The sequence below is a fragment of the Sparus aurata genome, chromosome 22 (genome assembly GCF_900880675.1).
Source record: "Sparus aurata chromosome 22, fSpaAur1.1, whole genome shotgun sequence".
In the NCBI taxonomy this organism is placed as follows: Eukaryota; Metazoa; Chordata; class Actinopteri; order Spariformes; family Sparidae; genus Sparus; species Sparus aurata.
The window spans coordinates 2,684,778-2,702,540 of NC_044208.1; the positions used below are offsets into that span (position 1 = coordinate 2,684,778).

The window sequence follows — 17,763 nt, forward strand, 5'->3', positions numbered from 1 at the left end:
TCATTCATTTCACTATTAGGGCTCTAACCCCAAAGGGGTAGAACCCTTCTAAAATTGTGCCGGTTTATTATTTTTTGTTGTCTGCCGCTTGAGCTCAAATTCCCGTGAGCTGGAATGGGCCAGAAACTTGAAACTTGGCCCCATGGCGCTGTAATTAAGGATTGAAAATGCATTTTTGGGAAGGCCACAACCCTCACACCGTAAGTCTGATTGACTTGAAATTTGACACACAAGTCCAGCTCCATGTGCTCTACAAAAAAGCCAATTGGACGATTAAGCTCCGCCTACTTAGATTTTTTGCTAATTAGCATAATGTGAAAAACAGTAAAATGAATAGAACTTTTGAAAGATTGACTCTATCAACACCAAATCTAGTATACGGCTTTGGGAGACAAAAAAACACATTTCTCTTATAAATGAGCCAGATTGGTCAAAAAACATGGCCGCCACAGACCAATGTATCTTCGCAATGGGCGGGGCTTAGACATGATTGGTCATAACTCCCACTCCATTTGCCCTATCATCACAAAATTTGGTTGGTTCACAACTGTATTGGGAATCTTCCTACCAAAGCATGTTGAGGTCAACGTATAAGGGGAGCTATAAATGCTACACATGCGTATCTCAAAGACCATTGGACGGAATTTCACCAAATTTGGTATGCATGCTCTAGGGGCGAGTATTAAGAAATGTCTTGAGTGCCATGTTGATAGGTGAAAGTGGGCGTGGCTTATTCGTCATTAACCATCATTGTTTGCGTTTCATTAATTTATAGCGAGCTGGAAGGACATACACGTCCTCCTGATAGTCCTCTACAAAAAAGCCACTTGCACCACAAAAGTCGCTATTAGAGATTTTTTGCTAATTTGCATAATGTTAAAAACAGTAAAATGAATAGAACTTTTGAAAGATTGACTCTATCAATACCAAATTTGCTATACAGCTTTGAGGGATGAAAAGACAAAATTTTATTATCATTGAGCCAGATTGGTCAAAAAACATGGCCGCCACAGACCAATGTATCTTTGCCATGGGCGGGGCTCGTTCTGGAATTGTGCCGGTTTATTATTTTCATTTGTGAATTTGCTAATTATTATTAGTTAGTGGCTCACAGTTTTTTAAGTTTTTACGCCGTTTGAATGAGTAAAGAGCCTTAGTCTGTTTTGAGGGAGCAAATGACTGAATTACAGATGTCAGCGTCCAAGTATTTCAAGAGCACGGGCCGCGTGTCCGCGAGCCGCCACCCCGTCTGGAAAGTCTGTTTGCAGAAATTATTAAAGTGAACGCCACACTACAGTCTGTGGCAACAGACGTTTCCACTATTAAGGAGACAACGACTGAGCTGAAAACAATGGTTGCGGCCCTGCATGAGGACTCGGGAGGCCGAAACACGTATTGTCCGTCTGGAGGAGACCTCAGAACGGCTGGACGCGGCTGAAGGCATGAGAAGAAAGCAGATGGAGGTGATGTGGGAACGCATTCAAACACTCGAAAACCATAGCAAACGAAAAAACGTGAGACTCGTTGGCCTGAAAGAGACTTTTGGCACCAATGGGACATTGTTAAACTGTGTTATGAAGATTTTGGCCGAGGAGCTCGGAGTCTGTGTCGATCTTAGTTTGAGATTGAAAGAGTGCACCGGACGCTCGCACCAATGCCGGACCCAGACCGGCCTCCGAGACCGGTGACTGTCTCGTTTCCTGAGACAGTCAGCGAGGGACAAGGTGATTACAGCGGCGAAAGTAAAGCGTGGGGTTGAGTGGGTAGGATGCCGTCTTTCTGTGTTCCCTGACATGACCAAGGAGCTGGCAGAGAGGAGGAAGGCTTTCACCGCGGTGAAGCGCAAACTCCAGGAGTTCAACGTGAAGTATACACTGGCCTATCCGGCCACATTGAGGTTCAAGTGGAAGGGTAAAAACATGAGCTTTACCAAAGCGAAGGATGCAGACAAACTTATCAGCGACAACAATCATGGGGATTGTGCTGATTCAATGTGAGATAAAATGTTGTGTGGACTGTTGAGGAGAGGGGCCTGAACGAGCCAACGTCGAGGGAGGAGAGCAGCGGTAACCCACGGATCAGATAAGGTTTTTACTTTCAGTTTAGATTTGATATGGCAACAAAAGAGGGACTGTCCGGCAGCTTGCGGACTGTTTTTTGGTTTGGTATAATTTGTTTTTTCCTTATGTGTTCAGTATGTTGGAAATGTTCCTTTTCCACACTTTGTATTTGTGTTTATGTTTTGACGGGACATATGGCATTGGCAGATCATAACTCGGGAGGGGGCAGACGTCATGGGCAGACATATGTTAGTGTTAATAGTAAAACAGACATGGATATAACAATACGTGCAGGTAATTATGACAGGGAAGTGTATTAAATATGTGTCCTGGAATATTAATGGGAGTGGAAACCCAGTTGAACGGCGTAAGATATTGGCATATTTGAAAACCAATCAGGCAGATATCATTTTTATACAAGAAACTCACCTAAACGAGGGAGAGGAGGTCAGATTAAAAACAGGATGGATAGGACATATTTTTCACAGTTCGTTGTCAAGTGCACGTAATGGTGTAATGATTCTGGTTAAAAAGAATATACAATTTGCTGAAAGAGGTTAAAGATGCAGAAGGGCGAATGGTATGTGTACAAGCATCAATAGAGGGAGTGAAAGTTATACTATGTAACATCTATGCTCCCAACAAAGGGGATCCACATATTTTTCATGGTATAAATAAGGTCTTGGGAGATATGGATGGGCATGTAATCTTAGCAGGAGATTTGAATGAAGTGATGGACCCCATTCTGGATAAAAGCAGGTCTAAGGGCCCATTGAGGACCAAAGATAGAGAGGCAATTCATATGCTAAAGGAAGAAATTGGACTAACGGATATATGGAGGCTTACTAACCCCCATGGGAGGGAATATACCTTTTTTTCTCACTGTCACAAATCTCATTCTAGAATTGACTTGTTCTTGATTGCAAATTCCCTCATAAAAAGTGTAGTTAGTTGTGACATAAGAACTATTGCCATAACCGATCATGCAGCAGTGGAGTTATGTTTAAAGGTGGAGCTAGAAACAGGTGGGAGGCCTAGATGGAGAATGAACACTTCATTACTACAGGACAAACCTTTCAAAATATCGCTGGGTGAGGATCTAAAATCTTTTTTTGAAATAAATATTGGAAGCACAAGAGAAATAAAAACTGTTTGGGAAGCATCCAAAGCTTATATAAGGGGGAAGTTGATAGCATATGCTTCTCAAAAGAAAAGAGAAAGCCTTAACAAAATCAAAGATTTGGAGAAGGAAATTCAATTAAAGGAAAATCTATTATCTGAGCATTATTCGGAGTTACAATATCAGGAACTTAAGCTGAAATTCCAGCTGCACGAAATCTATAATGAAAAAGAAGCATATGCTTTGTTCAGAATAAAAACTAACTTTTATGAGGGTGGGGAGAAAACAGGGAAAATATTAGCTAGGCAAGTAAAACAGAAGGACTTTTTGAACACCATCCCAGCATTAAACAGGGGGATACCCTATTTACCTCAGTTAAAGATATAAATAAGGTATTCAAACAATTCTATGAGAAATTGTATACATTAACAGCGTGTAGCAGTATTGACCAAAAGGAGCAGGAAATGTTCATCTCTTAAAATTACACTGACAATGCAGAGAAACTAGAGTCTCCGATAACTGAGGGCAAAATAAGGAAGGCAATTTCATTAATGAAAACCGGGAAATCACCGGGTTATGATGGATTTCCGGCAGAATATTGTAGCGTCCCGTCCGGGACCGCTGTGCGGACAATGGACTCGTGAGCTTTTGGTCTTATAACGTGAATTTATTGTCACAACTCTTATTGATTACTGTTGGCCGTAATCACGCCATACAACACAACTCCTGTCTCTCGCCTCCTTCAACCGGAACCAAAACATAACCACGCCAATCTCCTGACGTCACTTCCTAGTCCTCACCAACAACATGAACATTCAGATCTTTTCATAAAACATTTAACACATATAACAGAACACATTTACCAGGTCGCTACAATATTATAAAGAGTATATTGGATATTCTTGCTCCAGTTCTGCAGAAGGTATATCAGGAGGCTTTTGAGAAGGGACAGGTGCCACCCACTTTTAACGAAGCCTTAAAGGTCCAATATTATGCAAAATACACCTTAGAGCAGTTTTCTAACAATAATATGCATCCCCGGCCTGTCTACAATCCCCCCTGGTATGAAAAAAGTTAATCCTCTCCCTTTTTTGCTTTCTCCGCCTTTAGAAAATGTGTGCTTATAGAGGCCAGTTGAAGATAATCTGTCGGTGACGTCACCAACAGATTAGACGCGTCCCCCTAGGTTGGTGGCACCGCCCCAGGTGAAGGTTTGCCACACCCAAAGGAATTATCTAAACGGCGCCATTTTTTTTCGCTCGGTTAGAAAATGGCGAATGTACGACCGGGAAGAAGCGGTTGCAGTGTCCTAGCTGAAGTTGGCAAAAAACTGTTGGTGTGTGCGAACCACTTTGAGCTGACTGTTTCACCAACTTGGGCCAGTACAAGGCAGGAGTAGTCGGCAAGGAATACTTGCAGACCAAGGACAGGTAAGTATACAAATGTGCTGTGTGTTTCTGTAGATAAGGCTGAACTTGTGCGTGATGTACTGTGTGTTTTGCCATTGAGAACAAGGTAAGGTTAGCAGCTAACTGCTAATGTTAGCTTCTCTGACCACACAAGTTAGTGCTACAGCAGAATCATTGTGTGTATTACATTTCTGATCTTGCACATGCATGTCCTAGGGAAATGTCTGCATGTGCAAGTATTTAGCTGTGTTTATTTAGCAATTTTACACGAACTAACCAAGCAGTGTCACATAGTACCAGCTAACGCTAACCGCGATCTTCCAAGCTAATGCTAACCACGAGCTCCTAGTTCGCATCAACACGGTCCCCACATGCAAACCGAGAGGCCCGGTCGGTCAAGCGGTACATACACACACCCTCCGCCGGGTCTAAGTTTTCAGGATTTTGTGAAATAATGCATTTGAAAACGTTTTCTAAGCTGGAATATGTTGGCATGGGCCAGGGCAAAACGAGTGTACTGTTGCCTGCTACACAGTTTAGATTCTCTGCCCGAGCCCGACCCTGCTACATCACTCCCCGAGACGCAAGAAGAAAGCAAGAATATATATTTTTACTAAGGAAAATGACCAAAATAATTGTAATGCACAGTGACTTGAATAAATAACTTTAATCTGATCACTGGTTTGGAAATGTTAACGCGTTAGATTACTCGTTACTGAAATAAAGAGGTCAGGTTAGAGTAATGTAACGCGTTGCAGCCTTTAGTGCTTGAATTATATTGTAACAGTGCTGTCATGTGTTATCCTATCCATATCTGGGAATTCTGTGCAGGATGATTAAACTGTGATTACTTGTTGAGAACATTTCAAATTGTTTGCCCATTTCTTGCAATTGTTTTCATGTTTTATTGTATTTTTACTATTCAAGACTCTGCCTGGCTGCACTGCATTACAGTGAGAAGGCTGATAGAGGACAAGCCACCACACCATCAGGAGATCCTCTTTTCAAACTGAGCTTTCCAAAGTCCAGGAAGGAAGGGAGAGTGCAGAGCCAAACCCGTGAAGACAGAGGCGACATTCCGTAAGTTTTACAATCTTTTATTTGAACCTCACAAATTAAAATAAACATGGACACACAGGCATCACACAAAAGGTTGAACACAAACACTTAAAATCTGAATTCTTTTAAGATGGTTTTCAAAATAAATAATAAGGAGAATGTATAAATAAGAAGTAATTAGGAGAAATAAGAGAAACTTCACAGCAGTACAGCACAAGGCTTTTTGGTTCTACTGCAATTTTCCTGTAAACATACATTTTTGTTTATTGCACTGCAGACTGCGGTGATGCTCTGTTGGACCTGATCTCCGAGAAGGTTTTCCAGGACCCTGCCCCATATGTGAACGAGGTGCTGAAACTCATAATCCCTGACAACCTCTCGGACCACGCAACTCTCACTTTCCACCCCAGAGAGCCCCAGCACCAGCTTACAAAGCTTCTGTAGGCTATATTGGCTGAACACAATTCAATATAAATTCAGCACTGAATGTTTACACCCATGGCAACTAGATACTTTCTTTGTTATTATTTTCATATTGATATTGAAGTTAATATATAAAGTCAAACTGTTTCACTTTATATTTTCTTATTATTATTATTATTTCATTCATGTCAACACATGTTTACAAATGTTTCTCACAATGAAACATCTTTCCTGACTGTTCTGTGTTTTCATTGTTTCATATGTAATTTTCATGGTAATAAGTAAAAGATAAACTATAAGCAATGTAAGATAGAGGAATCAGTTATGTACTTTTCATCATAACACTTTTGCGATAAATTAATAGTATTTATGTGACTAAAAGCTTACTGCACTATTCCCCTCAGACGTAAAGGTCCATAGTCTGTCTGATAAATGTTCAGTGCATTCTGCGGTGCAGATACATTCAGGCAGACAGGTTACAGGCCAGGAGGGTCCACCATGCATGATGGTGGCTCAGGATGCTGCTGTAGTCTCCGTGTAACCTAGAAATTATGAAAGGTGAGTGAGTGACAATAGATTAGAGAAAAGAGAGACAGCAAAATGACAACCATGTTTGCCCAGTGTTCACACTTCAATGTGGTATTTCCATACAGCAGATATTCTCAGGTTATGTAGGCATTTGTACACAATTGCCACAGGAACACCTGCTTTTTATGCAGAATCTTTATTATTCATTGGAAACTATAATCGCTAATCACGTCGCATTGTTTCTTTGGTAATACATCTAAAGTTTATAAACCGTTGTAACTGGTAAAAAAAACAATTCTGCTGCTAGAGAGGTGATGGGGGGCAACTGTGGCTTATTGAAAACTTGAAAATTGCTGGCAGTAGCTAATTACAGGTCGTCACTACAAATAAGAGGTTCTCAATCAACTTACCTGGCTACATAAAGGTAAATAATAATATGGGGTTACGCTTTTGTCTTGTAATGGCTGTTGCTAAATTGCATCCGCGTTACTGCAACTGAACAGCAGTAAACACCAGCCAAGGTTTGGCTAAGCTTTATGATGGAAACACTGGAGGCAGGAGAAGGCGGCTGTTATCAGAACAACGCGGGGCAGATGGCCAGTAAGCTCGTAAAACTTTCGTTAGTCTGCAGTAACATAAAAGTAATGTCGAGGTAACAAACTTAACTACTAACCAATGAGAAACATCAATGTTCATTCTTGGCTGCTTACTTTCTTCTGGAGCCTCTTGTTGTTCTGCGGCCATTACTTCCAGAAACTCCGCCGTTGCCATGGTCACATGATGCCGTCCTCACGTCTTCCGCAGGTAGGAAGAGGTGGGCGGCACCGTGGGCGGCGCGCAGTAGCTCATTAGCATTTAAAGGGAAAGGCACTGAAACAGGCCACCTGGAGCAGGGCTGTGAAACTGGTGTTTCAAGAACCCTGCTGTGCTTAATCCTTCATCTTATTTCGACCAAAGCATGTTACTAACATTCCATTTAGACTTCAAGGAACCATATCAAGAATTAGAAATGACCATAATATGGGACCTTTAATATCTTTGATTCCTAAGAAGGATAGGGATATAACAGATCCATCCAATTTTAGACCCATTAGCTTGCTCAATTTAGATATTGATAAAATATTAACAAAGGTGCTAGCCCTACATTTACAGCAAGTCCTGCCCAACATTATACATCCTAATCAGACGGGCTTTATGAGAAATAGATCCTACAGATGGTATGAGAAAATTGTTACATTTAATGTGGTTGAGTCAGTCAAAAGATGCACCAATAGCTGCACTTTCCTTGGAGGCCGAAAAGGGGATTCGTATTCTCCACCCTGTCGCATCTAGGGTTCGGTCCATGCTTCTCCAGGTGGGTTAAGATGTTATATAAGGAGCCAAAAGCTGCAGTGATAACTAATGGGATAATATCACCATTTTTTGGCCTCTCCAGAGGGACCCGTTAGGGCTGTTCTCTGAGTCCCTTACTGTTCATAATTTTCTTGGAATCATTAGCAGCCAGTATTAGGATGAATAATAACATTAAGGGAGTTGAGATTGGAGGACAGGAACACAAACTATTGCTTTATGCAGTTGATATTTTGGCTGTGGTGAGTAATCCCCTCACCTCATTACCACACTTGATGGACACCATTCAATTGTATTCTAAATTTTCAGGCTATACAATCATTTGGAATAAGTCTGAGGCTATGCCTTTATCCAAATCATGCTATTCACACATTGTGGAAAAATTTTAATTTTAATGGGTCCCTAAAGAAATGACGTATTTAGGAATTAGACTCAGCCAAAATCTGGATGAACTACCCCTACTGAATTTTAACCCAGTGTTAGGAAAAATTAAAGCTAATTTAGAGAAGTGGGAAAAAATCAGGCTTACTCTGTGGGGAAAGGTAAATATTGTAAAAATGAGTGTTGCCCCTCAATTTAATTATTTGGTTTTGATGTTGCCAATTACTATTCCGCCTGACATTTTTAAGAGGTATGACAATATAATCAAACATTTTCTTTGGGAAGGGAAGAAAGCAAGAATTAAATTGAGTAAATTATGTGCCCCCAAGGAGAAAGGGGGAATGGGGTTACCAGATCCAAGATTGTGCTATTTAGCATTTGAAATGTCCAAATTAGCCAAATATTGGGAAGAGACGGGGGACACAGTTGATTGGATGGATATTGAGAAAACACTGTGTTCACCATTTAATCTGACTGAGAGACTGTCTCAGCAAGTCAACAAAACAAACCCAATTCTTGCTCACTCTGGGGAGGTATGGACTAGAGTGCATAGAGCAAATAAATTATCACATTATGTACAAAAGTACGCATCCTTGTGGAATAATCCTGCCATCTGTATTGGAAAGACACCTGTTTGTTGGAATCAGTGGTATTCATGTGGCATACACACTATAGGAGACTTGTATAGTCATGGCGTTTTCATGTCCTATACTGACCTCACTCGTAAATTCACTCTTGAAGGCAAACAACATTTTTGGAGATATCTACAAATGAGAAACTGTGTAGCCTCTAAATTTAAAGTAAACATAGATAATCAAATTCTGGATTATCTTAAAAAGCCACATGAATGCCATACAGCATCACTATTTTATAAACTAATTAACTATTCGGTGAGTGGTGAATTATCTAGTATGAAGCTGCTGTGGCAGAGGGATTTGAGAACAGGTTTTACACAGGAGAAATGGTTGGAGATTTTGTCGGAGTGTGGAAAACTTGTGAGAGGCGAGAGGAAAGTTCATACAGTATAAGATTATACATCGATATTACCACACGCCGACGAGACTTCACAGGATGAAACTGATGAATGACAACCTATGTTGGAAATGTAAAACAGAGGTGGGAGCTTTTCTACACTGTATATGGGAGTGTGTCCTGGTGATGCCGTTCTGGGTTAAAGTGGTAGAGGTTTTGAGTGGCTGGCTTGGTTCAGCAATGCCTCTGACCCCTGAATTATGTTTATTAGGGGACAAATCCCAAATACCTAACATTTCAAAAGGTACCTTTTCTGTTATTATGGTCGGTTTAATCACTGCATCAAGAATCATTTTGAGACATTGGAAAACAGTTAAACGTCCAAATATGAAAGAGTGGACGCAATGGTTGAGACTGCATTTTACGAGTCTATGCTCAACAGATTAAAAGGTAAACTGGAGGATGGGACCACCTCCTGGGACTGTTTTTGGACACATAAAAACTGAGGAAGGCCCTGGTTTGAACCCAGGAAGGACTGAGATCCCTCAGAGACGGATGATTTTATTCTTCATGCCATGACACTGCGAGCTGGACTCTGGATTACATATGGACAGCAGTGTTTTCTCTCTGATTTTTTTCAGCAGCGGGGGCAGGCTCTCCGGGGAGCCATGGCAGCGTAAACAAATGACACTTGACTGCAGATTTTACTTTTATGCCCAGCATAATCCCCCTTTTTATTGAATGGCTGACATGGAAAAGGGCTTTTTAAAGGCTGAATGTGAAAATAAGAAATGATAACAAAAATACAACAATAAAATAAAACACTAAATAAAACAATAAATAATAATTTCTTGATGGGGCTGTAGAATCAGTGGCAAAGATTGCACCCAGGCTCAGAACAATGAATTTTTCTGGGTTTTGAGAAATATTTGAACAAGCTCATCTGAAAATGCAGTCAGCAGTTACATCATGGTGTGTATATATTCGCTTAATGCTATCAATTAGTTTACTTATGTTAGCGACACTGAGTTGAGTTAGCACCGGGCCCAATTAATTAAGCTACCGATATGTTACGTAACCTTAGCTGGCCATCAATATTTTGCGAATGCCTATTGAACTTATAAAATCTATTATAAGTTTTCTTAAGCTAATAAGTCTACCTTTTCTCCGGTGAGTCGTTGCCCTATTTTCAAGATGACACTCCTCTGACTCTCTGACCTGGTGCCTGGGTGCTTGACGTGATGTCACTTTCAAGGCCACGCTCTCGCGAGTAATTAACGTCGATGGCACCGGTAAGTTATTGGGGGCGGGGGGGGTGGAATCTACTCCAAAGAGATACTGAGCAAGATAGTTATCTAGTTTACCTCAGCACTCGCGACACCCGACCCAGTGCAGGACTCTGCTGTGAAGGTGGAGATATGATGCGGCGGTGGTGTATTTGCGACAATTTAAAAAAAAAAAAAAGAGGGGCGGCTGTAGCTCAGTGGGTAGAGCTGAGGACTAGTTACCGGAAGGTTGCTGGTTCAAATCCCTGGCTCCCCAGGGCGGGACTGAGCTACATGCCGAAGTATCCTTGAGCAAGATACTGAACCCCAAATTGCTCCTGATGTGCAGTTGGCACCCTTGTGGCAGCCACTGCCATCGGCAAGGGCCCTGCGATGAGCTGGCGACTCGTCCAGGGAGTACCCTGGCCTTCGCCCATAGAGTCACTGGATTTGGCCCCAGTAACCCCCGCTCCACCTTGGAAAAAGGTGGTATAAAGCGGTAACATCACCCGCATGGAGAAAGCGGAAGAAAACGCTACGAAACAAAACGGAAAAAAAAGTAATTTGAAGGAGCGGCGGCTAGGAGAAAGTGACTCCAGCCGCTCTAAGTCTGCGCTCGTTGCAGCTGCCTCCTCTCTCCTCCCTTTCCTGTTGCTGCTTCAAACATGACACCGGCTTTGGGACTGACTGGCTGATGATTGACTGTTCTGCCTTAAGTCCCACCTCTCTTGCTATGTTAGATTTATTGTTCAGCTCTTGTTGATGAGGCTCCAGCTTCTCTGTGAATTCTCTGGAAACGGAGAGCACCAAAAACATTGTCTGTAACGTTCTCTGATGATTATAAACGTTGATTACTCCTGATACGTTCAGAATACAGGTCGACACCAAACCACATGATGTGTTTTATACATGTATATTTATATATATGTTTTTTATGTGTTTACAGCTGCTAATGTATGTATCGCTGTTACTGTGATGACATATGACAGTTAAATATTTAATCTGTCTATAATAACCACATCCTGACATGTAACTGTGATTTTTGATAATCTAAGTACTAGTAATAACAATCATGACAAAAAATTAACAGAGACTGCAGATCAAGATAAGAAGCTGCAACTGGCAGTGAGCAGCTCTCTTTTATGTTAGCAGTGAAGTGACATAGTCCATGACAGAACATTATAGAATATGATAATGTATAAAATAACATTTAATGGTAAAAAAGAAAAATTACAGATGGAGTAGGCTTCTATTATAAATATAATAATCAAACGAATCAAGACCGATGTCACATTTACATGTCAGGGTGTGGTTATTTATCATCATCCCCCGACCCAAAATTGTGTAAAAAAAAAACACCACCACCACCACCACATCCATCCCCCGAACTTTTGAAAAGCTTACTACACCTCTGATTTCAACAATTAAAAATACGAACTTCATAGTAAATAAACCCACGTTTCCACTGCTCGATGCTGTGCTCATTTGTGTCGATTATATTTTAACGTTTAGGGGACGTGCTGTAATGAAATAAATAGAACATAATCTGGTGGTGGTGATGAAAACTACATTGAATGGTAGCCACCATTTTGTTATGCCCAAACGGTGCAGGTCAGCAGACTATTTGAATTTTAGTAATTTATTTTGGTGCTATTTATGTTGCTACAAAAATGCTGTTTGATTTGAATGTCATATGCCACTGTGACAGTTGTTTTGCAATAAACTTTTCAGATCTGGAATTTTATTTGTTTAATTTCAGATACATTTTGAACATACATGAATACATCCGTTTATTATAACCATATCATACCAACATCAAAGGACTTCAACACTCAATAAAATTTAAGAAGGAGAATAATATAAGAAAGAAAGAAATCTTTTTAACTGGGAAGCCGGGACTAGGGCTGCACAAAAAATCGTTAAAAAATCGCGATCTCGATTCACACATACACGTGATCTCATATCTACACACAGCGATTCTGAAGCATTTTATATCTCGAGCTGAATCACAAACAAATGCTCCTATTTTCCTCCCGGATTTTTTGAAGCGCCCCCAAACGCAGCACTGCCGCTGCCTCCTCCCTCAACCTGTGGTAAAGCGTCTTTACAACACATGATTCAGTGGCGGAAGCCCACCTGCAGTTAAGTGTATGGAAGGAGTGAGTGGCTGTGTTCAAATTCAGGGGCACCATCCTTCGGAGTGCGTATTTGAAGTGCAATTACGTCACTAAGCTGCGCGAAGCCTGTCCAAATTCAAAGTGTGCTCCAAATGCTCCCCACAAATGCCTCCTTCTTTTGCCTGTTCCTGGACGACACACCGCTACTATCCTTCGCGGCTACACATTGCCCAAGATTCATTGCGCGCCTAAAGAGAAGAAATAAATAAATAAATAATGGCGACCTCAAGTGGGGCAGATCTCGCATTCAAATGTAAGTATTGGGTCTATACTCCGTTTTTAGTCATTTGAGCGTCAAACGCCAGATATGTTAAACTTCAAGGGACCTTAAAACCCCCAAATATCAGTTAAAATACGTTGGTAATGGTTGTGTTAGCTTGTTGTTGTAGCCACAATCTAGGAACGGTCGCTACTTTCAAATTAAAAGCCCCCTGCTAAGAACCCAGCTCTAAACTCCAATGGGGTGTAATGTAAAGCTCTTATTTTGAAGACAAATTCGTTGTCAACTGCTCACAGCCAAACGTCGGGCTTCACGTCACGTCACATGTTTACCTCTACCTCTGAGGCGGCTTTTGGAAAAGGAAGAAAATTATGCCTCCGTTTTAGAAAGCCGATCACAGCAGCTATCACATATCACCTAGCTTAAGATACAGCCCCAATAAACACTGTACAACATGAGGTATAAAAGGATGCCCTCTCATCTTGGGAGACTAATTTTTTTTTTTTTTTTAATTTGTGTAAAAATATTTTCTCATCCAATGATAGAACTTGAAATGAACAAAACAACATTGCTTTGGCAGAGGCATAGTAGTATCTGCCATACTATCATGTTTTTTTTGTGTGTGTTTTGTTCAAGTTCATCAGTACAATAAACATTTTGTGAAAAAAATCGTGCCAGAGAATCGTGATCTCAATTCTAAGCAAAAAAATCGTGATTCACATTTTTTCCAGAATCGTGCAGCCCTAGTCGGGACCCATTGAATTTCCCAGGGACCCACTCAACTCACCACCTGTGGGTCCCGGGGACTCACTACATTGAAAACCTATCAACATCACTGTGCTGTCCTCCTGTGATCCCCATCATTGTATTTGTGTTTCTGCAGGCTTTATGTAACATTGTGGTTCTAAAAGCAAGCACATCAGTGCAGGTGGTTTCAAAGAGTTAATTCTCAGAAACAAGAGTTAAAAGGTCCTTAAATTCATTTAGAAAAAATTATAGTAATTCATTGATGTGAAAAATAAGAAATTTACTCTTACTCTTACTCTTACTTTTACTTAAAGTAAATTTAAAAGCATGTACTTTTGGATACTTAAGTACCTTTAAAAGCAAGTAATTTTTACTCTTACTCGAGTAACATGTCATCTGAGCTACTTTTACTTGTAACGGAGTAAATTTTGACCAGTAGTATTTGTACTCTTACTCAAGTACTGGGGTCGAGTACTCTGTCCATCTCTGTTAGGGACTTACACTACTCAGAATAAGTTAGGGATATTGTGAGAGACTCAGTGGATTTCATACATACGGTGTTTGTTTCACTTCAGAGAGTTTTGGGATAGGGAGGCAATTGTATTGGGATGATAGACACACCTCATTTTGTGTTTTCCACGTAATGGTCTCACTGTGTACAGTGTGCCTTACATATTGGGGCCAATACCAAAAAACTACATTTTCAATGTGGCATCAATTTCAACATTCTGCGGGTATAAAAAGCTGGTATTGTCAGTAAGTCATTCCAAGTTCAAACAGCCATGAACACACGACGTCACTTAACGGACGAGCAGCGCCACCTGGCCATAGCGCGCCTTCGGGTCAGTGGCAGGCAGTCAGATGTTGCTCGTGAACTTTGTGTGTCTCAAAGTGTCATCAGCAGACTTGCATCAAGACACAGAACTACTGGCAGAGTTCGTGACAGACCCAGGAGTGGAGCCCCACGAGTGACAGACCGCAACGATGACCAGTACCTAAGGACCTATGCACTCAGACATCGTTATGCAACTGCCACACAGCTGCAGGCCCAGTTACGAGATGTGAGGGGTACTAGGGTTTCCAGACAAACCATTCGAAACCGACTCCACCGCTTTGGCTTGAATGCCGGACGACCGTTGCAGGTGACTCCACTGACACCAAGACACCGCCATGAACGTTTGCAGTGGGCACAAGACCATGTGACCTGGACAATGCAGCAGTGGTCTACCGTCCTGTTCATTGATGAGTGTCAGGTCACCTTGCACAGAAATGATGGTCGTTAGCATTGCTGGAGAAGGTGAGGTGAGCGATACGCTGAGGTCAACATGGTCCCCAGGGTTCCCTTTGGTGGAGGAGGTGCAACAGTCTGGGCAGGCATCACCAGTCAGCGCAAAACAGATTTGGTTATTGTAGATGGCTCAGTCTCAGCACATTCTTACCTCAGAGACATCATAGAACCCATCATCATCCCCCAACTCCGCCAGCACATCCCCAACTTTCTGTTCATGGATGATAATGCTCCACCACATCGTGCCAGAATTGTCACAGCTCGACTTCAGGAAGTCGGAGTGCCTCATATGGTATGGCCAGCAATGTCCCCTGACCTGAACCCCATAGAGCACGTCTGGGACCAGCTGAAGCTGAAGCAGAGACTGGATGATTGTACCCCACCCCCATGTGACCTGGCAGAACTGCGTGTAGAACTTGTGGAGGAGTGGAACGCATTGCCTCAGAACAACATCATGAGGCTAGTGAGGAGCATGAGACGTCGCTGTCAAGCTGTCATTGCGGCAAATGGTGGAAACACCCGCTACTGACATTGTCAATTTTTGTTATTTGGGGCTATCCTTGTTATTGTCTAAATTTTGGGGGTAATAAATATTAAACTAATGAAAATGGTGTTTCTTCTCATTCATTATTAGTAATATCAAAGGGAACTTTTACTTATTTCATTAAAATTCAGACCAAATAGGAAAAGCACTCATGTAAATAACAACATCCCTAACTTATTGTGAGTAGTGTAATTAAAATGTATGACACAACAACAACAAAAAACATAAAATATCTCCATACAGTTTGTCTGGTGTAATCAAGTCTCTCTGAGATCCAATATTGATTTCAAAAGACCAGAAAAACATTTTTTGACCACATATGTTTACCAGCATTTCAAGGTGTGAGTAGATAACAACTAATTTTTCATTGGTACCAGTCCTTTAAAAAGACCCTCTCTATGGGCCCAATAAAAATGTCACTGCATATTATACAACTGTTCCTTCCATGTTAAATTATGAATGCTCGTACAAAGAAACATCTTAAAATAAATATTGCATGAAACTAAGGAACAATAAGTGTGATCCCTTTTCATTCATTTCATTTTAGGAGCACAAAGCCTTTCTGTGGCAAAAACATAAAGATTGTGTAAAGACGCAATACTAATTTTGGAGTTTGTTGGACATGTTGGTTGTGTGAGCAGCCATGTTGATGTTTGCGGGTTGTTGCAGGCTCCTCTGAATGGTTGCCGCTGTGAACCTCTCATCAACAAACTGGAGAACCAGCTGGAGGCCACCAAGGAAGAGATGAAGACGGAAATCCACACGGTCCAAGACCTGATGAACTGCAAGATGGGCCAACTGGACCGCAAGAACAATCACCAGGTACCATAACACTGCAGAAAAGCTCTCTTTGTTTTTTGTTTTTTTATTGTTTATGTTTAACCTGCTCACATTCAAGCAGAGATTTAGTGAAGTATAACCCAGATCCAACCAGATTCAAATTCCTATGGCTATTTAGTTAGTTTTGTTTTCTTTTGTTTATTATCCCTTTGAAACTTCTGTCAATCAAATACAAATGCAACATTACAACAATTGCAATCAAAGATAGGCAACATCAGACACAACATTACCTAACTTAAGAATTAAGTGTACCAATTGGCACAGACCTCATATCACGAGAATTCATTTAACAGAGCTATACTGGAAGGTATGGTCCTCACGGTAACAACTCACATTCCATCATAGAGAGATTGTCATACAATACTGAGGATTTCCTACCATTTCTACTTCAGTCTCACAAAACACTGAATAGCCCTTTTCACATAGAGATGCCATATTATCGCTGCAGCAGCAGTTCGCCAATTCTCACCCATTATTTGTTCACACAAGCCTAAAGAGGCGTGGTGGTACACGTCATGACGTTGACATCTGTGTGTTTTCAAGGTGTTTTTCCCTGGTGTCCTTCGGTTAATCTGAACATGTACCCACTGACTGTTTATAATCATATGGATTCAGTTATAATGTGTAGTGATTTGGAGACTAACCCACCAGACATCCTGGAAAGTGACAAAGTTTTTTTTTCACTCTAAATTACATAATTACATATTCGCCATCAGTAAACTAGACGCTGTCTGACTCTCTCACCCATGGGGAAGGGAGGCTGTTTTCAGGGGGGAAAGTTCACTGAAGTCTCGGTCGGGAGACCGTCACCGTGATTTTTTTTTCAACACAAACACTGCCTTGTCCATTCACACTGATTTGGTTGGCCAATCCTGCACCTCTGATACTACCTCGGATCAGTGCTGGAGCGAAATTTCACCCCTCACCACATCTGAGACTTTCACACAGAGGAGGAGGCGGGGAATTGGTGCAGGATCCCTGCATCCAAACAGCAGAGTGAATGGGGCTACATACTACATGTATGTTGTTTTTGTTAACATGACATCTCGCTAGAGACATTAACAATCTTAATGTGTTTGTTGTTAAGTACAGACAGAAACACCAGGCAATGAAGCAGAAAGTTAAAATAATCTCAATATGTAAACAGTAAAACAGAACCAGTATTTGTGTGCCCACTCCAAACTTTTCTTGGTATTCAGCTGCTACGTCAGCAGAGGTTAGGGCCTCTATTCCCTGTATGGAACATTACAGTACTGTAACAGTGAAGAGGGTTAGCTTTCATTTCCCTCTAGAGCCACTCTCTGTATAATTACAGTTCTGTCAGATGCTTCACATAAAAGCTTCTATCACTGATAGTCATTGATGCATATACTCTGAACA

General features: G+C 41.2%; 1 protein-coding gene across 3 annotated transcripts in view; it reads left to right on the forward strand.

Moving 5' to 3' along the window:
• The window catches only part of ankrd6b (ankyrin repeat domain 6b), a 188,744-nt gene that overhangs the window by 164,665 nt on the left and 6,316 nt on the right, over window positions 1–17,763 (forward strand). For all 3 annotated transcript variants that reach the window (XM_030404994.1, XM_030404992.1, XM_030404995.1), the window contains one exon: window positions 16,213–16,365. In XM_030404994.1, the coding sequence (XP_030260854.1) occupies window positions 16,213–16,365 (153 nt within the window). The remainder of the gene's footprint in view (window positions 1–16,212; window positions 16,366–17,763) is intronic.